Genomic DNA, 20,774 nt, shown 5'->3' with positions numbered 1-20,774 from the left:
CTCCTGGGGGAGCAGGGCAGGGTGGGGAGCATGAGGGGCTGTCCTGGGTTCATGGGAGTGAACAGACAGTGCTCGGAGCAGGTGATGCCCACACGGGGCGGTGGGTGGCACTGGCCAGTGTGGCAGTGAGGGACCGGGGCGGGGGTGCTCGCAGGCAGGCCGTTGGATAGGCTTTTTGGCTGAGATACGTGGGCACGGGTGACAGAGGAGGGAGAATATCAAAAAATACAAAAGAGCGCAGCCCCACAGTGCAGGAGGCACTGCCCTGCCTGGTGCCCACCCACGGCAGGCGGGCGCCATGGGGGGCCGGCACCGTGCGCACACGCTGGCTTCTAACTGGCTTTTTATTTTATATCAAGAACACTTGGTTTTAAAATCTTTACAAAGGACAAAACGCGGCGACTCCGTTAGTGTGTAAAGAACTAAAGATCTGCTTAAAAAACGTCTCTGCAAAGAGAAATGACTGACACAAAAGAGATTCTCTGCAGCGCAAAGAGGGGCAGAGGTGCCAAGTCTCCAGCTCAGGGCCCCATTCCCAGGGTCCCTGAGCCCCGGCACCAGCCCCAGCGCCCGCACCCAGCACAAGGCCAGGTCCCTGGACTCTGCCCGTTCCCTCTGCCTATAGCACCATGGCCTGGGGCCACTTCTCAGCACAGTGAAGGAGCCTTTTCCAGGGCTGCCAAGATGCCTGGGGATGACTGGGCACTGGCTGAGAGGAATGCCCGGTCCCCCTCCTCATCAGTCCCAGGGTGCTCGGTGGGCTCAGCACCGGGGATGTGATCGCCCCACTGGGAGGCACAGCCACGGCACTGGGAACCCCGTGGCCACTGACAGTGGGGTACCCCTGCCCACCTGCACGGGTGGGCTGTGCAGGACTACACCATGTCCCTCCTGCACCCCACTGGCGTCCCGGGGCAACCCACGGGGCCCTGAGGCCAGGAGAGTCAAAGCACTTCTCAAAAGTTAGATAGGAACAAAAGAAAGCGCTGGGGCCACTCTGGGACCCCACAGGTCTCTGGGCTGGGAGCTGCACCGTCCGTGGGCGCTGCCCCTCCGTCCGGGGGCTCCGTGGGCCCCGCCGGTCCCTCTGCCAGTGTCTGCTGCGTGTGTGTGCGTGCGTGCATGCGTGTGCGCCGGCGGCGGGCAGCTATACCCTGGTGGTGGAGTGTGAGTGCGGAAGCCCCGTGCTGTTGAAGCCGGCGGTGAAGGTGTTGTAGGGGTGCAGGGTCTGCAGCCCCACCAGCGAGTTGGGGATCATGGTGATGGTGTTGGGGGTCATAAGCGGGATGTCGTCCGGAGAGCGGCGCAAGGTGAGGGTGTAGTCGGGCAGAGCGGCCAGGCGCAGGGTGTCGTGGGATGGCACAGCTTCGCACTCGTGGTGCCCCTGGCTCACCTGCAAGGAGGGCATCTCCTCATCAGGCGCGTGGGCGATGTCGTTGGAGGCACCGCGCTGGGGGCTGGGCTGCCGGTGCGTGTCCTGCCGGCGCTTGTCCTTGCGGTAGTAGAGGGCTGCGAAGGCCAGCACGTTGAGGAAGAGGAGGGAGGCGCCCACGGCGATGGTGACGCTCAGTTCGGTGGAGTAGTCGCGGGGGCTCTCAAGCAGCGTGCCCGCCTCTTGCTCTGGGCTCCACTTCTCCTTCCCGTTCTCGCTGTTGTAGGCAGGCGAGATGGCGGGGCGCTTGGTGGTCCAGATCTTGCTGTTGGGCCGACGGGTGATGTGGGAGTTCTGTGTGGTGTCGGGTGGTGGCACTTTGGTGGTGGTGGAGGTGTAGTGGAACATATCGTGCAGGTTGTACAGGTGGGGAACCAGGTGCTTCCAGAAAGCCACCTTGGTGGCCCGGTAGTGGTCGCGCACCCGTGGCTTCAGCCCGATGTGCAGGTACAGCTGGTCACGGGGGTTGTACTTGGACCAGGCCACCTCCTCAAACCGGTTGGCCTTGGTGTGGATGAACTTGGTGTCCTGGGGGACAGGCTTGTTGGGGTCCCTGTGAAACACAGGCAGAACAGAACTAGCACTGGGAAAAGCCAAAGAAACAAAGAGGGAGAGCTGAATGCAGAGACAGAAACTGAGGGGACCTTTGCCAGTGGCGGCACAGGTTGGGCTGGTAAAAGGTCTTGAATGACTGGGCAGCACCCAACCCTGGCTCAAGTCTCACCCAAGATAACCAGGGCCAACAAGCCTCCCCACCCCTGCGGCTTGGCTGGGTCCTGTCCAGGCACTGGCCATGATCTAAGCTTCTTGCTTTGTGGTTGACACCATGGCCCCAGTGAAGGTGCAGCACACAGGGACCTCTGGGCACAGGGAGCTCAGTGTCCTACACTGGGCATGATTAACCCCCTCACCACCACAGCACAGCCCCAGGGAGTACAGCTGCAGTGAGTGCAGACCCCCGAGGCACGGCACCCATCCCCACTCACCCTGTCTTGGCAAAGTTGGTCCAGTAGGTCATCACCACAGCGCTGAGCATGACGTCGTTCTTGGAGAAGTTGCAGGGAAAGAGGTCTGTGGGGCCAATCATGGGGATCCCAAACACGTAAGGCACCTCATCCCCGTGGGCTGCATCGGACCATGCAGGCTTCATCAGGCTCTGGCAGTGGTGGTAGAAGGCGTAGAAGTAGGTGGGGGAGCCATAGCGGGCGTGCAGGTCGGCTGTCACCACCGATGGCTCTACCCACTGGTGGTCAGTGAAGAGGGCCACCAGAGTCTTGCGGCGTGTCTCGGGGTTGTCCCGGTCAGCCCAGTCCGTGTACATGAACTTGATGGTCTCCCTCAAGGTGTCCTTGCCCTCAGGGTAGCCATACAGGTTGTCTACAAAGTTGGAGACTGAGTAGTCAAAGTCACTGCCCGAGACGCCGTCCTCAGGGTCCACCACGCCCTCCACAAACTTCAGCCCTTCACCCTGGTTGACCCCCAGCATGATATCATAGTTGAGGAACTCGCCCTGCTCCATCAGGATCTCTGGGTCATCCGGGATCACGTCCCCATCAATGACTGGCCCGAAGGCCACGTGGTAGCGGGCTGGTTGGATGTCTTGCTCTACCAGCTCCTTGGCACTCTTCTGCCGCAGGCAGTCCACCATGTCCACGGTGTCCAGCACATTGCAGCCCACCTTGTCAGCCAGCATGCTGGTGTACTTCACAGGCTGGTAGTTCACTGCCCAGCTGGAGAGTGCGGAGCCGCTCTGGATGATGGCTCTCTGGAAAAGACCTGCAATACAGGCAGGGAGTGGAGGAAGCTCTCAGCAGGGTTCCAGCATCCCAGTGCTGCACTGCAGGATGCAGCATGGAGAAAGCATTGATGCTCTTGTGCCCCTGCAAGGACCCAGCACTCCAGCCCACACCCGGCCTTGTCACTGAGCTGTGCTGCCTGCTGAGCTGGGCTCACACAGCGGGCTCAGCTCAGGGCTGCTGTGGGGATGGCAGGATGACAGCTGGGAATGCAAGTGGGTGCTCCCGGAAGCAACCAAGGGCTGCTGTACTCCCTGAGAATCCCATTGCAGGGGATGACCCAGCATCCCTGTCCTGGTGTGGGGAGAAGAGGGGCCATGGTTGCATCACAGCCTGGCCTTGCCAAGCAGCCTGTGCTACCCCAGCCACCCCAAGGATGAGTTGCCTGGGCCCCTGAGGGGCACACGCTGCCCCTGGCTCGGCAGCATCCTTCAGCCCAGGTTGGCACCTGCTCCACTGAGGAGCCAGGCTGTGGGCTGGCAGCAGTGGGAGGGTTAATGCCTGCTTGGGGACACTTAACCCTGCCGTGTCCCACCCCAGCGCTTTGTCAGAGTCCCCCTCCACCCCCTCCCTACTGCTTCCTGCCCAGCTGGGGCTGCTCAGTGCCAATCCGGCCCTGCAGGAGCACGCTGCCAGATGCACAAAGAGGGCCTTTCTGCCACCAGGAACACAGAGGGAGTGGACTTTCGCCCTGGAAAACGAGGCCACAAAGGCCCTGGCCCAGGCAGAGAAATGCGTGGCTTCGCTCCAGTCCCATGTCAATGGTGCTTGTGCTCAGAATACAAAGGGTGGTGAGGAAGCAGAGCCTCTGGGCCCTGAAAGGCAGCCAGTCCGGGGTGCACCCAGGGGTCCCTGCTCTCCGACCAGCCCTCTTTGCACCCCAAGTGCTGCCTGCTCTCCTGCCAGACCCCAGCACTTGCTTTCCATGAGGGACTGTTCCAGGTGACCCCTGAACGGTGCTGGCACAGCAGTGTGGTGCCCATGGGGCTGCCCCTGGCACCCTGAAATGCAGAGAACCCCTGTGCAACCAAGGCTCTGCCACTCAGAAGGGAAGCAGACCAGCACCTTCCTGCAACAGAAGTGTTCAGAGGCTCCTGGCTCCCAGCCACCATGTCCATAGCCCTTGTCTGCACGCACAGTCCTCACTCTGCCAAGTACCTGACGTACAGTCCCATGCACTGGGACAAAGAGAAGTCACAAGCTCCGTTTGTCACCTCCTGGTGCCCTAGAAAGCCATACCCAGCCTACAGGCTGGAGACTGGCCATGGGTTTGCTTGCTCTGCGCCATCATCCACGTGCCAAGGAGCCAGGATGGGGTTTCCTGGCTCCCTGGAGATGCTGTCCCAGCAGCAGCTATTGCGCCCTGCCAGCAGCATCACTTCCCAGACAGACCCACCAGGCTGGGCTCTGGCCCTGCCCACCACTGCCTGGGGAAGTACAGGGCAGCTGATGTCACTATCAGCTGGTCATGTCCCTGATGGAGCCCCTTTGCCATGTCTCTGCATGGCCACATCCTGGCCCAGGAGGAGCCAGGACTCTGTGAGAGCCCGGACTCGTCAGGTCCTCCCACTCCACACCAGCACCTGACTGAAGCCTGACAAGCACCAGGGGGGCACCAGCACCCTGCACTCCACATTGGACCTCTCCAGCCTGCTGAGGCCCAGAAAGAAGGCGAAGTTCTGCCTTTCCTTCCTGTTCCCCTCCACGGTGAGGGTCCCAACACACCCAGCCTCATGCAGGACTGGCTGCCACAGGATAGTGGAATCAAGTGCTGGGGCCAGGGCTGTGCCAGAAGGTGGCTGGGGATGCAGACTACCACCAGCTGCTGCCAGATCCTGATTTCCTCTTTGCTTTGCCCAGTAGCTGAGACTGGAAACATTTCTGGGGGTGTCTGGGCCAAGCCCTGCTCAAAGCAGGGTGCTGGGTGCTTTGTCCAGTTGAGATCTGGAGGGCTGACTGCAAAGGGCAGAAGCCCCCACGGAGAAGATGGGGCAAATGAAGCACTTAAAGTTTGCCTGGCACAGACTGCTCCTGCCCTGGTATGGCTGGCTGGAGAGAAAAATGGCACTTTGGTCACTGATGAGAAATCAGAGTGACCCTACAAGGCCTGAAGCTGGCAGGGAGCTGTGGATTTCCCCGGCAGCCAACATGTGCTGTACCAAGTCTCCAAGTCTCCAGTGTCTGTCTCTTGCAGCACCTGGTAGAGCAGGCACAAATCAGCAGCTTCATTAATAGCTTGTGATCAGTAGAAGTTTTATTTTGATGCAGTAAAAACAAACCCACCTGTTCTGCAAGCTGCAACTTAGCATTGCTCCAGAGCCAGCTACACATCCCTGGGGATGTGGGTGCTCTGGCACAGGGAATTTTTTGAGGTCATTTTACGGCCGTTTGGCTTTATGAGACACTGGCTGCAGTACTGAGCACTCCCCTCCTGCCTCACAGCATTCACAGCCAGCAGCAGCTCCCCTGCCCCAGCAGCGAGGGCACCCAGCACCTCTGAGTGCAGGGGGGCCACACCAGGGGCACTGGGGCTGCATGGGGCAGCAAAGGATTCGCCATGCAAGTGCAGGGCTTAGTGGCGTTGTGTAGCATCACCTGAGAAGTGCATATACTGGCAGGACTATTTTTCATGGCTGAAAAGCCACAAGGAGCAGCCCTTCCAATCCACCCTCAGCCTCTCTCCATGCTGCTCCAGTCTGGACCCCTGCAAGAGGCTGGGGCCACCTGGGCAGCCAAGCACACACTCCTGCACTCCTATGATGGAAAGGAGTACCCTTAGAAGCATTGAGAATGCATTACACATAGTGTTCCCTCTCCAGCCTTTCACACTCAGTATGGGCAGAGAAAACACTTTTTCTTTCTGCAGGAGCTTTCAGCCTGTAAAAGACTCCCCATCATCAGCCATCAGCCCTGCTGAGGTTCCGGAGGTCTCCATTCCTGTGTGATTCCCAGGCTGTTGAGCAGGGAAGCAGCTCTTCAGCTTTGAGTGCAATTTGCTGTGTGCTTCTGAAGGATAGACTCATGCCCATGTCTGCTGCTCACACATGTCCTTTTCTCCTCAGCACCACACCTGGGGACACAGCACTGGAAGATGGCTGCACCCTCATATAAAGCTCGTGAACAGGTCCCTGGCAGGCTGCTCCCCTGTGGACCATATCCAGTTCAGGCTTTGTTCCTATAATTTCCTATAGGAAATTTATCAAAAACACCTCCAGTCTCACAGTTAATTTTTCTCCCCCTCAGTACTTGATGTAAATGTCTTTGCAGGTGGTTTACATGCATTTGCTCTTATTCCAACACAGTCTTTTAGCATAAATAATTCCCTTCTTTATTTAGAGTAAACACTCTGCTATATTTACAGATATTAATCATATTACTGTGTTTTGCTAGGTGCAGCACTTCCAGCTCTGCCAGTCTCACAACACAGGGCCCTCCATCCCTCCCCGGGCTCAGGAGGGATGTCTGGGGTGCTCTGTCTTCCCCTCTATTCCAGTGTGAATTCCTTTCCTAGCACTGAGATCAGTGCTAGGAAAGGTATTCCCAGTGCCCTGCATGATGCCCAGCTGCACTAGGAACACCTGAGCACCAGGGCAGGGAACCACAGGAGGGGTCCCCACCTCTCCCCATGCCAAGGGGAGGCCCTGGGCTGCAGCCTTGTGCAGGGGGAGCACCCACTCCATCCCTGGCTCCCACATGCTCTGCCATGGCCTCTTTCTGCCCTTGATGAGAAGGTTTTGCCTCCCAGTCCTGGTCCAGGCTCTCAGCAGTGACTGATTAGAAAGCAGCCCTGATTTGTTAGGCCGGGCAGCAGGACCCGGGTGGGCTCCCCTCCCCGGGTTAGCATCAGCATCCTCAGGCACGGTGACACCTACCTTCCGAGTGGTGCGAGAGGGTGAGCAGGCTGACGCAGGAGGCGCCGATGCCCGAGCCGAAGACGGTGATCCGCAGGGGATCTCCCCCGAAGAAGGCGATGTTCTCGCTGACCCAGCGCAGCGCCTGGATCTGGTCCAGCAGCCCGTAATTGCCCTTGGCAGCCTGGTCCCCCGTGCTCAGGAACCCTGAGGGCCAAGGGGAGCCCGGTTAGGGATGAGGAAACAAGCAAAGTCCTGATTTCCCACCCCTCTTCCCCAGACCTAGGGCAGCCTCTGTGGGACCCTATCCCACCATGAGAGCATGCTACCAAGAGAGTTTTGTGAGTTCTAAGCTGGAGCAGGAATACCACTGAGCTCCAGCCACCCTCTGCAGAGCACAGAGGGGTGAAAGGCTGAGCGAGCAGCTGCCAGCCTCGGGGAGCCTCTCTGGCCAAGGCCAACAACAAGCAGTGACAGGGTAAAGAGCACAAAGCTCTGTCCTACCCACCTAGCACCACCCGTGCTAGAACAGCTCAAGACATCTCACACAAGCTCCAAGGAAAGCTCAGAAAGCATCAGTGGCTGCAGGCAGGGCGAGTGTGAGCACAGCCAATGCTTTCCATGGACTAGCGTGGACTGGGGGAGGCTCTGTAAGTGTCAGGAGGTGGGCTGGGCAGAGAGGAACCGACTGCAGCTTTAAAATACAAGGGCTCTCAGCGAGGAAAAAGGCGAGAAATGCTTTCAATAGCACAGGAAACACCCAAGATAAGTTATCACTCTTTCGTTTGCTTTGACTTTAAGCAGGAAGCCAAAACCTGAGGGGCCCGAGGTAAAATCCAGGCAGGTAACCCCAACAGACAGGGAGGGGCCCCAGGGCTGTGCTGGCACTTGGAGGTGGTCTGGCTGGGTGTGGTGCACCACCTCAATGGAAATGATGAAGGCACCACTTAAGTCTAATGTCAGTATTGTGACTCATGTGTCTTATCTTTGCACCTATCCATTTTAGGACTTTTAACATTAAAAGGTTTCGAATAGGTTAACTGTCATCTTCCACATGAAACTATGGGCTCTGGAGGCCACTAGAAAAATGTGCTGCCCCAGGTACCAGGCAGGAGCCCAAGGGAGAGCACCATGCTAGGCTGGATGGCCAGGAAGAGAGCCAGCAGCTTAGCTTGGAAAGGAGCTGTGCCCAAACCTCTACACCCCGTGCTCTCATGCTGCCAAGGGAAGCAGCAGTGGTATTGCACACAAGCGTCCTGTGTCTCAGCTCCTGGGGGTTTCTGCTGCTTCAGGCAGGGGACTGCACCGCCTCTTGACCCTCTGTCCTCATTTTGCCTCTCTAAGTCACCAGTGCTTTTGGAAACAGGACTGCCACCCTCCTCTGCATGGACCTTCTGTGGTCCCCACTGCAGACAGCCACGTCACGGGGGGTTGCTGAGGGGGTCCCAGCAGAGCAATTGGCACAGGAGGCTGCCTGTGCCCGGGGAGGGAGAGCTGCCAGGTCCCCAGGACAGCCAGGCAGTACCCGCTGGCACCTCACCCGTCTGAGCCCTCTCAGGAAGAGATGCTGGGTAAACACATTTATTATTCATTTAACCACAAACCAATATTTGCTTTCAGTTTGTGTACATGAGCCAGGGGGGGCTGGTGCCAGGACCCAGCCTAGGCTGCGACCGTGTGCTGGGGGCTCTGCCACGTGGCACCCGCTCGGCTGGCAGGGCGGAGGGCAGGGGCAGTGCCCACAGCGCATCCCGCGGGCCCCACGCCCCCCTCCACCCCTTTTGGGCCGGTGCGAGCCCCGTCAGGCACAAGGGCTGTGCCAGTGCCTGTGCTGAGGGCACAGCCAGCTCATACCGAGCACTCCAACGCGGTAGTTCAGGGTGATGACAATCACGTTGCCATAGCTGGCCAGGATGCTGCCGTCTATCATGTTCCCCGTGCCCTCCATGTAGGAGCCACCATGGATGTAGACCATCACCGGCTTGGCCCCGCTGTCCCGGATGTCTGGAAGGAGAGGTGGTTAAACACGGCGCCGCACCGCTGGCCGCAGCACCCTGCCCCACAGGCAGACCGAGTAAAGGGCAATGCCAGCTGCCAGGACCAGGGAGGGGGCTTAGGAGCCAAAGCCAGAGCTCTCCTGGGGGCCACAGCATGGACCCCCAAAGCCAAACACCACTGAACCAACCCTGCCAGTCCCTCTCCAGGAGGTGGCAATTGCTGCACTGTCCCCACACTGCTGTCCCCTCAGGGGTCTGAGCATGTGAGGGAGGGATGCTGGCTGGACTCCGCTGCTCTTCCCCGGAGCTGGGCTCTGGCACGGTGTGGGAGCCAGATCAGGTCTGCTGTGGGTGGGAGTTGCAGAGTCCAGCCCCAGGATGCAGCCCCATGTCCTGTCTTTGGCTGGACCCAAGCGCTCCGTGAGTCCTGGAAGCTGGCATTGCGGAGGGGGGCAGGGATGGGGGTGTGCAGGACCTAGAAGGGGGGGCCACTGATGTGTGCTCCAGTGTCTTACTCTCCCACTCCCCCTTCCCATTCCCCTGGGAAGGCAGAGACCTGCCTGGCTGGGTGTAAACCCACGGCACCCCAGTGCCCAGACACAGACATGGTGATGAGGCAGACAGTGTATGCACGTGTGCGTGTCAGGGAGGTGAGCACGGCGTCTGGACGAGGACAGGGCATGAGGCATGGAGTGAGGATGGGCAATGGGACCCCGAGGGCCGGGGAGGAAGGACGGTGGGAGCCTAGGGGACAGGGAGCAGCCACACTCCCTCTCGACTTCTGTCCAGGGGACATCCTGCCCCTTCTGCCCCACTGGCTGCTGATCCCTGACGGAGCCATGGCCACCCCCAAGGGAATAACATCCTGGTGCATCCTGCCCATGTCACACAGACGAGGCAGTTGCACCCACCCTGGAGACATCGCCAGGTCCCACACGCCTGCGCTGCCCAGCCCTGTCCTGGGCTGGCGATCCAGACCGATGGACTTTGTCCTCCCTTGAGCTCACTCACGCCCAGCACCTTCCTCAGGTGGGCTGGCAGTGCCTGCTTGGCCTCAGCTGCCCCAGGCAGCTGCTGCTCCCTGCCTGCCTGCCTCAGCAGTGCAGCACAGCGTCCCACCAGGACTGGCACCCTTGGGGCACAGCCACACCAACGCCAGTGCCCAGCTGGGCTGCTCGTGCTCCCTCACACCCACCTAGCCCCTGCCATGTCCACTCCTCCCTGTGGCCTGCCCATTGCAGGGGCTGCAGGCCAGGCTGACGGGTATCTGTGGCCATTCTCACCTCCAGCTGTGGCCCACAGCATGGCTAAAGGTGGCCTCACATACAGAAAACCTCTTTCCTCCAGGAGAATGAGGCTATGCCAAACCCGAAACCTGTGCTGGCTCTTTTCCTATTTGTCCCATTTTCCAGAATGCAGCCAGACAAATGCACAGACCAGGGGAGCAAAAAGTGCTTGCAGCTCCTCCAGGACAGACATTGCCTGTGTGGAACAGCTACATCAGGACAATTTCTTCCAGGACCACCTGCTTGAAATGTGAGGGGCAGGAACATCAGTGCCTGTGCCGGTGTCTTCTCCTCCATCCTGCACCCACTCCCTGACATACAAAGGGCTCTCCTCACACCAGAATGCAACAATGTACAGGGATGTACCAGGAATGAAACAGCTCAGAGCTGCTGCAGCACATTTTGGTGTGTGTGGATTTAGCACAGTGGAGTCACTTAGGCTGAACGCCAGTTTACACCCTGGTACAAGAGATCATGGGGCACAGGTTAGCTGGAGTAAACAACAGGGTTTTAGTACTGCCAAGGAAAAATCATTTCATCTATTTCCCAGATCCTAAATGCCATCTGCCAGGCCTTGTTCGAGCTGCCCCGGGCCTTCTGCACACCATGAGGCTTTACTGTCCTCAGCACATTAGGGCTGTACCCTGGCCAACCCTTCCTCCTACCTCCTCATCACATCTCTGCAGCCAAACACGCTGACTCCATAACCTGCAGACAAACCACCCTGTTTTACTAAAAATAGCCTATTCTGCAGCTTGATTAGTCCTGGCATTCATCTAGAATCACATCTGCTTGAAAGGCCACTTGCTCTGTCTTGGCTGGTGCTTGCAAGCAAGACCTCACTCCCACTGGGTGAGGAAGGAGAGAAGTTAACAGAAACCAAGCGGACCCTGGGTCTCCTGTGCATGGCCAGATGCCCTTTGGGTATCAGGCAGTGCTCAGGCTGCTGGCACAGCCAGGGCAGGGCCAGGCAAGGGTGGATGGGGAGGTTGCTGGCTCCCAGATGCATGTCACTGACTCTGGAGGGATGAGGCTGGAGATGGGATGTGACCGGGCTCAGGGTGAAATGGGCCCAGGTGCCCGAGGGCTTCTCTCCTCCCAAGCTGCCATGCTTCCTCCCTGCCCTCGCTCCAAGTGAGCGGGAGCAAACTCCTCCTAAAGCGGAAAAACCCCATGAGCTGTCCCCGCCATCAGGAGGAGGGGAAGGTGCTGGGTGCCCTGCACAGCCGGCCAGCCTGCCCCCCGCCCCGCGCAGCTGCCTGGCACGGCAGACAGACACACACAGGGCTCCTGGGGTGGCAGCGGATGGCGGGCAAACGGAGCTGCTTTGCGTGTCATGCAGTGGCAGCCTCGAGCACAGAAATACCTTCGTCTTCATCACCGTCATTATCCGCTAAGTCCTCGCCCTGTTTCTTAGCGCTGGCTCCTGGGGACCAAACACGAGGAGACAGAACAAAAAGGAAAACAAAAGGAAATAAAAAGAAAACAACAACAACAACCAAAAAAAAAAAAAAAAAAAGAAAGAAAGAAATAAAAAAAGAAAAAAAAAGAACAAAAAAAAAAAAAGAGAATTCAAAAATAGCATGACAGCAGAGACAGTGGGGCCACGCCTGTGCCCCACAGCACTGCTGGCTACTCACACTGCACCTCTCCCAGAGCCAGGGCAGTGCTGGGCACGGGCAGGGCTGCCCCAGGAGTGTGCCAGGATGCTGCTTCACCCGGGCCCCTTCCCAGATCCTCCCCGGGGAGGGCTGGGGTGGCAGGGAAGACGCGAGTGGGGCTGTGACAGCATCAGCGCTGGTGGTGGATGAGTCTCAAAGCACCTGCTGATCCTCCTGCATCCCAGCCTGGCCCCCACCTGGTCATGCACCCTCAGCTCCAGGCAAGGCTCCCTCTCCTAGCACCCAGCTCTGCTGCCCCTGGGGACAACTGTCCTCTGCAGAGCTCACACCAAGGGTTGCCTTGCATGGCCACTGACCACCGGGCAGTTCCTGCCCATCACCCCCCATGGTATGTGGCTCCTTGTTGTGCCTGGCCACAAACCACTGGTACCACTGCATGAGACCACCACAGCACGCAGGGATCCCCCATGACAGCTGCTCCCCTGAGCTGCCTGGCTCCATCCTGCCCAACTCCCTCCTTACAAGACATGTTCCGTGTTTCACTGAGGATTTCAAAGGTAGCAATCAGCTTGACCTGACCAAGGCAGAATCCTAAACATATTCATTTCTGTACCATCCTGAATGCCTTACAGATGTTCTGTGACCCTTCACCAACCTGCAGTGCTGGGGCATGGGCCAGCCCAGCAGCCCCATGTGGATTGCTGTTGTGGATGGCTTGCAGTGAGCCTGGCACTCCCCACACTGCAGCCAGCAGGAGCCAGGAGAGGTGGCCTGTGGGCTGGCAGGGAGCAGGGGTGCTGAAAAACCTGGGCCAAAACCCCACTCCTGCAAAGGACTGCATGCCAGTGTAGACACAAAGGCAAGTGGTGCTCTGGAGCTCTGAATTTCAGGAAGAGGCTGGGTGTTCTCATCCTCTTAGAGCTGCAGACCAATGCCTGCAAGTCCTCTGCTCCCTAACGCCTGCTACAAAAAGCTCCCAGGTGATGGTGAGCTCTGAGGAGACAGCAGGGTTTCCCCCAGGCAGGACTTATCCACACAGTGCCTGCACTGCCCAGCGATTTCCCCTGAGACAAGGGGCTCTGACACCCTGCCAGGCACCTGGCTGACCCCAGGGTCCTGCTGCCACCACCAACAGCTCCCATTGTCACAGCAAGGGCTTTCACAGCCCCCAGCAAAGCTCCCACCAGCAAGGGGCAAGCCTGTGGCTGCATGGAACTACTGGACTAAATGCAGAAAACTGGTCAAAAAGACAAAACTGGGGAGCCCTGCTCAGTCAGTCTGGGAGTGGCATTCTGCAGGTGACACGGGAGGTGGATAATGGAGATGGCAGCATGGAGTGGGACAGGATTTGAATTTACAAGGAATCTGTGATGGGGTAGGAAGAGATCTGAAATGGCTGTGAGGCAGTTCCATCAGGGTGAGAGGCTTGTAGAATGCCCTAAGCAGCCATGACCTGCTGGAGAAAGTCTGGAGGAGCAGCAACCAGAAACCTGGAAAAATCCAGCAGGCATGAAAAGTTTGCAGAAGGCTGGGTCACATGAATGCTGGGAGCAGAGGCATGATGGGAGCTGCAGCAGCATCCCAACACATGGAAGACTACTGTGAGGTGGTGAGGTGGAACAGCAAGTCCCTCTCAGGCAGCCCTGGGGCTACAGGAGGCAGGATGAGAAGAAAACCTTTCTGGCAGAAAAGGCAGTGAAGCACTGGAAGAGGCAGCCTGGGGAGGTGTTTGAGACCAGGTGGGACACACTGCCACAAAGAGGTGAGGCAGAGCTGCTCCTGCAAGGGCAGGGATGGATCAGCTGTCTCACGTGCTGTTCTGATTTTCCCCACCATGCTCCAACCCCACCCCTTCACCTCCTGCTTCACCACCCAGCCATCCTCTGAGCATCTCACATCGTTCTCCTCTTTCCACCCAGCACCACCCCCATCCCTGTCATCTCCTGCCCCAGCACCTCAGCCCCAGCATCTCCACCTTCCTGCTGCATCCTTCCCACACTGCCTGCCCAGCCCACCCCCAGCCACACACTTGGCTGGGCATGTGCAGCCACTCAGCCTCTTTGCAGGAGGCTGCAAGCTTGACCTACTGTGTCTTCATTAGGAAGAGCTGCAAGCCCAGAAAGCACTTAAATGACAAAGTACTCATGCAGTATTTGCTAACCAGTGCTATGCACCAACCTCTTGGTACTTCTAAGGGATAGGGATTTTTCTCTAATGAAGACCACAGCCAGTGATGTGATCCACACTGTCCTTCAGAGTTGAGAAGCTGACCACAGGCAGCTGGAGATCATTTTCCACTGCCAAAGGCCCTGGTGCTGTTAAAGCCCTGGGACTGGCCAGGCTGCAGCCCTCCAGCCCGGTCTCCTTCAGGGACAAAAGTCTCTGTGCAGATGAGAATGGAGGAATCACCTATGAGGACTTGTCAGGTTGTAAAAGAGGGCAGTGGACAACATCTCTGTGACCTGAGCAACTGTCCTAGCTGAGCAGGGAGGGATCCAGCTGGAGACTGCTGCTGCAGTGCTTAGGGATGGCTGGGACAAGCCTCCAGCAACCTGAGCTTCAGGCACTGTGGAAGAGACGGCAGAAAGCAGCACTTGGGAAGCTAAGCAAAGCAGGAGAGCAGTGATGCAGGCCAGGGGAAGGAGAACAGCAGTGGCATGTGTGTGTGGCAGATGCAAAGCACAAGCCTCACCCACCAGCAGGAAGGTGCCAGGGTGGTTATGGCCAACACCGACTGTTGTGACCAAGGGGGCTTTTTGCCCCCTTTTTGCTGCAGTGTTCACCTCCAGCACAACCCACCAATGCCCCACAGCTCATGAGAGCAATCATAGCTTCACTTCCCTCACCCAGGAACACTTTCCACTGGCTCTTGCCATGTTCAGGGATACCCAGCCCAGGAGATCTTCCTCTGCTCTAACAAACATCACCACGCAGAGCCCTGCAGCAGCACCCACTCTCATGAGGATGGGTTTAAGCCTATGGACTTGCAGCTGGAAAAACTAAAAGGGCTCATGGCTCTTATTCTCCTTACCCATCAAAAACACCTTCCACTAACCCAGGAGGTGAATGTCTGTTGTCTGCCACTTCACTTTAAGCAGACTGCAAAGTGACATTGTTCAGGCCGATAGGAAGGATGCATACGCTCTTATCTGAACCACTAGGAAGATTTAGGTTCAACTTTAGTTTAAAAAAAAAAAAAAAATCACTTTGCCTGAAACAGGGGCATCCATGCTGAATTTATTCTACCTTAAGTAAACCATACCAACAGCACTGACACCAGTGCAAATAGAGATAAAGCAGGGTAAGGAGCCTCAGTTCTTGAGCCTCCATTCTCAGCATGGTGTGGATAAGAGAAGAGCAGGAGCCTGAGATGACACCTTTCCAGTTCCAAAAGTCTGTTCAGGGCACCCATAGGCAGCTCCAGCACCCTCTCTTCAGTGGGAGCTCCCTGGGGCACCCACTCCTGCAAAGCAGCCAGGATGCTGAGGCTCTCAGGGAGCAGAGCCTCTGATGAATACATGCACCCAAAGGGACACCTGCTGCCAGCCACAGCATCTCAGCTGCCTCTCTGGGAGTGACAAGGGACAGGGCCAAGAACGGTGCAGCTGTTGAACCTGCTGCTGCACAGCCCCACAGGCAGGGACAGCTCAGCTGGGACCTGTGTCTGAGAGCCTTCCCAGCCACCAGCCCTCGCTCCGGGACTGCAGCACACCCCGGTGCTGCCCTGCCCCTCCCTGCCCGGAATGATGCAGAGGAGTTATCGAGTTATCTCCATCCCTGAGCGGCCTCTATAAAAGCACTGCATCTGCTCACGCTCTGCTGCCCCCGGCAGCACAAACACCGACCCTCACCTTTGCAGATCGCTCCCCGGAGTGGAAGCGGAGCACCAGGGCGGTGGTCTGCCCACGGCCAGCTCTGCAAAGCAGCAGGCTTCGAGGGGGCTGGGAAGAAGCTTCCAGCAAGGGAAGCACTGCAGAATTCGTGCAGCTGTAGGGAAGCCTCAGCTGGTACTTGGACAAGTCAGCTTCTTAGAGAGCAGCGGAAAAGCTGCCCAAGAGCTTCCTGAGCCCAGGAGCTGCTGGGAGCTCCAGCCACCCTCACACAGCAGAGGAAGATGCTGGACCTGCACATTTGTCTCTGCAATGTCACAGACTCTTCGCAGTCCCAGCCAGAGAGATTTGGGCATTTGCTAATGAAAACCAGGAAGAGCTGCTAAGTGCAGGGCAACCACATTTTTCCCCTCCAAAAATGACATCCACCTCCTCATGCCCTGCAGCAAGGATTGCCCAGACTGGTGAGGAAGGGAAGGAAAAATCATCTTGGCATCTACCACAGCCAAAAAAAGGCTGGAAGTGTTGGCAGCACAAAGCATGGGGCAGAGCTGCATTTTGCACATAGGTACTGTCCTCCCAGGGTGTGTGTCTGTGTGCGTACATGGTCTTTGGGTGGGCAGCACTATTTCTGCAGCAAAATCTGAGCCTCAAATGAGCCTCAGTGCTGTCAGCTCCCCTGGCACCATGCATGGCTAGCTGCTCTCAAAGCACTGCTGCCCTGTATTGCTACCAGAGAAGGGACCAATGTGTATGGAGGAGACTGGCATTTAGAAAATTTCCATATAGGAAATGACTGTGGACAACTGGGCAAGGAAACAGGGATGTTTTTCTGTCCCAGAGATAAACAAGCATGACTGATAAATTCTCAGTCCTTTGTCTGCTCTGAAATACACAGAGCTTAGGGGTGGCAGTCATGAAAACTCCAGTAAGTAGGGAGCTGAGGCATTTTCAACCACCAAATACAGTTCTGTGAGAGGAGAGCTTATCACTGCTCGTCTGTGGCCTTAGAAATAGTAATCATGATTATTCCAGAATGAGTCAATGTTCAACCTGAGGAAATCAGCACTGCAGGTACATTACCCTCTCCCCAAGCATTACTAACCTAGGATACACAATGAGGAGTGTGGGAGCTTCTGTGTTTCATCACAAGTGACTCAATTAATTCAAGCCAACAGCTACCAGAGCCTGGCCAGAGCAGGAGGCAAGTGCCAGTGTCTGGGTGCTTTAATTCTTGGCACGCCACACCTGGATGTCCACATGGCTGGCACTGGGCATCTGCTGGTCCATGAGTCAACAGAGGCCAGTGGGGGCAAAGGGAATGTCCCCCACCAGCTCCCTGGGAGGTGACCAGAGGCAACGCAGACGGGCTGCAAAGAAACCCTGCCCGTGAGCAGAGCCAGCAGGGAGGGACACCCAGGAGATGAGCACACCCAAGGTGTTTTGTCATGCCTGATGTCATCCCCTTCTCTGCAGTAACCTGGAGGCTGCTTCCCTGGCCCTGGCTGTAGGGCTGGGGGTGGCGGGGGTCTGCCAGCCCTGGCAGCCGGTGGGAGGGCCGGGAGAGGAAGCGCTTTGAAGTGGCTGGTGATCACTGGCACAGCCGGCTCCGGAGGCAGCGTGCAGAGACTCCCTAATGCGCCAGCCCTTTCAGGGGCAGCCTTGGCACTCAGAGAGATGGCGTGTGAATAGCCAGGACAGCAACAGGAAAAGCAAAGCAAAGAAACCAAACAACAGAACTGGGGGAAACGGCTGGAAGGAAAGCGCTCCCCAAACCTCCAAGCCCAGCTGCACTGGCCCCGCCAAACCCAGGGGTGCAGGGAGACAGAGGCTGGGATGCAGGGATGCTGCTGCTGCAGGACGCCCAGGACAGCAGCCTGTGCCGGGCAGGCACCCTGTACTGAGCCTTTCAGAAGAGCTTGGCTGCCTGACCGTCCACACGTTCATCTTGGGATGCACAGAGCAGTCAGCTCTCCCTGCCTGCACGGGGCTGTGTGGAGGGATGGGTGAGGCATTGTCTGACACGGGCCCAGCCAGCTACCATTTGTACACGTCTACTCCCTTGTGCATGTCACTGGTTGGGAACACAGGATCATTTAGGGGCAATGGGGGAAGGTCAGTGGAGGCAAGGCAAAGCAGACATGTGTCTGAACTGGAGGTGCTCGGCTGCCCATGGGGCAGCTAGGGCTCAGGGAGGCTGCTGTGCCATGGGCTGGAGACCAAATCCTTACTGGCAGGACTGGCACTGGCATGGGGGTGTGACCAATGGGGAGCAGCCTTGGCAGGCACAAAGCTCAGGGCAGAATCTGCAGCATTTACACAGCCAGAAGAGGCTTTATGCTTTTAACCAAGGAGCTCTGGATGCAAAATGATCAGGGATGCAATGGGGGAAAAGCTCAGCCCAGGATGGACTGCAGTCCCCCATCACATAGGTCCTCCCCTGAGCAGGTCCAGACACCCCCCAGCGGGGTAACCCAGCCTAAGGGATGGATGCATTTCAGTGCTACCTGCCATCAGAGGCTACCCCTCATGCCCAGGAGGCTGTCAATGCCAGTGGGATGAAGGTGGGAGTGCAGGCTCAGCCCAGGAGAAGCTGTTCTGAAAGGCCTGGAGCAACATGAGCATCCTCATGACCTGACCCCAGAGCTGTGCTCCCAGCTGGCCGGAGCATCCGTGGGGCTCCTCCCAGGGGGAAGCAGGGGGTGGCAGGGTGGGCTGCTTGGAGGGTCCACAGTCCGGGTGGCAGCACAGAGAGGTGCTGGAGGAGTGCTGCAGGCCAGGGGCCAGCCAGGCACCCTCTCACTCTCTCACTCTCTCTCTCTTTCCTCTCTGTGCCTCTCTGCCGGTCGGCTTGCTACATACCTCCTTTCCTACATATTTTCTTGTTGGGCTTTCGGGTGCATTCCTTGGAAATCCGTTTTACTGTAAAATGAATAAAAGACTACAAAATAACAGGAGGCTCCACTGATGGGAGTGGGCATGCAATCACAACCACGCTGCTACCCTCCCACCGCCCCCGGGACCGCGGGAGGTGGGGAGGGAGCGTCGCCATGGGAGGAAAACTCTGGGCCAGCCGTGCTGGGCGAGAAGGAAGGCATGATGCATTCCGTGGGCCCCAGAGACAGAGGAGTGGAGCCAGGCAGCCTGGGAGAAGCCACTGACCCGCCAGGCTGCTCTGCTGTGTGCAGCAGACCCGCTGCGGGTCCTTTCCGGCCCGCTGAAAATCCCTGGGGGCTCCTGTTGCGGTGAGGCTGGGGCGGGCGTGCGGGCAGGCGCTGCCTCCTCTGCCCTCTACTTACAGTTCAGGTGGGGTCCCCTACAAAGGAAAAGGTTAGACGAGGAGGCACCCAGCGCCGCTCAGCCTCACCCCAACAGGACCGTGCCCCGTGCGTCCCCAGCACGCCAGGCTCATCGCTCTGCCGCTGTCCCTCCGGCGGACGGAGGAGCAGCCAAGCGATGTGTCTGCCGGTGCACCCCAACCTCCCATCCGTACCAGGGCCCAGAAAAGGGCTCTGTGGTCCCTTTCTTGCCGGAGCATCTTCCCAGGGAGAGGCAGAGAGTGTTCCTCCCAGCCGCAGCCCACGCCCACAACTAGCGCATGGACCTGGGGAGGGTGGGAAGCAGGGAGGAAGGACGAACTCGAACCAACTCAAGACAGAACCTGGCACTCGGCGCCTGTGGGGAGCACAAATCAGCTTGTCACTCTGTGGATCTGCGGTCAGAGAGTCGGATTCAGATTTAGCAATACAAGAGAGGAACCCGTGAAGATGCCATGGAGGTGGAGGGGTGGGACCGGGAGGCGTGGAGGAGCAGGAGCACGCGAGACAGAGATGGCAGCTGAGGGCAAGAGGGCAAGCTGCGTGGCCAGAGAAAGCTTTCCACAGACAGACAGCATGCTGCAGGGTCCACAACCACATGCTTCAAACACAACACCCAGGTGAGACCAACCACTGCTGGGGAGGGGTGGAGTGACCCCCCCCTCGCTCTCCTGTGGTCACCCCAGTGGGGACTCACCATCCTCCGTGGGGATGTAGATGTTGAGGTACAGACAGTCCTCGTTGGGGTCCTGGATGTACGTGGCCACGATATCCAAATTGGAGGTAAACCAGATGGGCAGCATGATCTCAGGAACGGCGTTGTGGATGTTCTGGGGGCAGACTGGTGAGAAGTGGGTAGCGTTCCTGATGCCCGACCAGGATGGTGGTGGCTCGGGGGGCATGAATCTCTTCTCCCCGACGGGGGGAGCGGCATAAGGAACCCCCAGGTACTGGTCCACGGGCCCCAGGATCTCACTGGGCAACGGCACGCGCACCCCTCGTAACTTCCCATAGTGCGTGTTGACAGTGGGCGAGTAGACCTGGCCCTCCATCTGCACAACCATCGAGGCAAAGCTCAGGACCCAGAGGGTGAGACGCAGGTCCCAGCTGGCCACCAGCTCAGGCACTTGGAGAACAGGGGGGAAGAGAGGGCTTCTCCAGAGTATCAGCCACATTGTCTGGGAGAAACAGCACCAACATCCAGGCCTGAAGCTCCTGGGGCGAAGTCTCAGAGCAGCCCCATCACACCAAGCCTCCGATTTGCCCACCAGGAACAGACGGAGCTGAAGAGATAGGAGGCAGGGGTGTGCAGCCCAGCCACACCTTCTGCTGGGTGAGTCGGGACGCAGGGAGATGTGGCACCAGCTCCTCACAGCCTCCCAGCTGCCTGCTGCTGCCTGCCTGCCAGCGGCCCAGCCCGGAGGTGACTGCTGATACTGTGGAGAGATGGAGGGAATTAACAGCAGACTTGCTCTGGAAGAGTTGAAGACCTGCAGTGCAGAAGGAGCCAGGATCTCTGGCTGAGCCTCCCACCCATGGGTGCTCGTTGGCTCTGCCACCAGCCGGGCAGGTGGCTCTGGGAGCAGGCAAAAGCGGGCAGAACAAGCAGAGCATGTGCGGACACACACACTGTCTGCCCATGC

General features: G+C 58.1%; 1 protein-coding gene across 3 annotated transcripts; it reads right to left on the bottom strand.

The window, feature by feature from the left end:
• Positions 1 to 330: 330 nt before the first annotated feature.
• NLGN3 (neuroligin 3) lies at positions 331 to 20,532 on the bottom strand. Of its 3 annotated transcripts, XM_041485400.1 has the most exons (6): positions 19,829 to 20,532; positions 11,729 to 11,788; positions 8,934 to 9,083; positions 7,101 to 7,286; positions 2,419 to 3,208; positions 331 to 1,985 (listed from the first exon to the last, which is right to left on the bottom strand). In XM_041485400.1, exons 1-6 carry the CDS (start codon positions 20,304 to 20,306, stop codon positions 1,148 to 1,150), a joined length of 2,502 nt encoding a protein of 833 aa, XP_041341334.1. In that variant the 5' UTR covers positions 20,307 to 20,532; the 3' UTR covers positions 331 to 1,147. The 3 variants fall into 3 exon arrangements, with proteins under 3 accessions (XP_041341334.1, XP_041341332.1, XP_041341333.1); XM_041485398.1 differs by lacking the exon at positions 11,729 to 11,788; XM_041485399.1 differs by lacking the exons at positions 8,934 to 9,083; positions 11,729 to 11,788.
• Positions 20,533 to 20,774: the final 242 nt, after the last annotated feature.

Source organism: Pyrgilauda ruficollis, unplaced genomic scaffold, assembly GCF_017590135.1.
Source record: "Pyrgilauda ruficollis isolate IOZ18807 unplaced genomic scaffold, ASM1759013v1 scaffold7, whole genome shotgun sequence".
NCBI lineage: Eukaryota > Metazoa > Chordata > Aves > Passeriformes > Passeridae > Pyrgilauda > Pyrgilauda ruficollis.
The sequence above is the reverse complement of the archived record's forward strand: the minus strand, read 5'-3'. Positions and strand labels throughout refer to the sequence as shown.

Coding starts and splice junctions, on each gene's coding strand:
- NLGN3 (XM_041485400.1), bottom strand. CDS start 20,306: ATGTGGCTGATACTCTGGAGAAGCCCTCTCTTCCCCCCTGTTCTCCAA. Junction 7,287..8,933: donor CTACCGCGTTGGAGTGCTCG/GTATGAGCTGGC, acceptor CTTGGCCCTCAG/GGTTCCTGAGCACGGGGGAC. Junction 3,209..7,100: donor CCTCTCGCACCACTCGGAAG/GTAGGTGTCACC, acceptor CCTGTATTGCAG/GTCTTTTCCAGAGAGCCATC.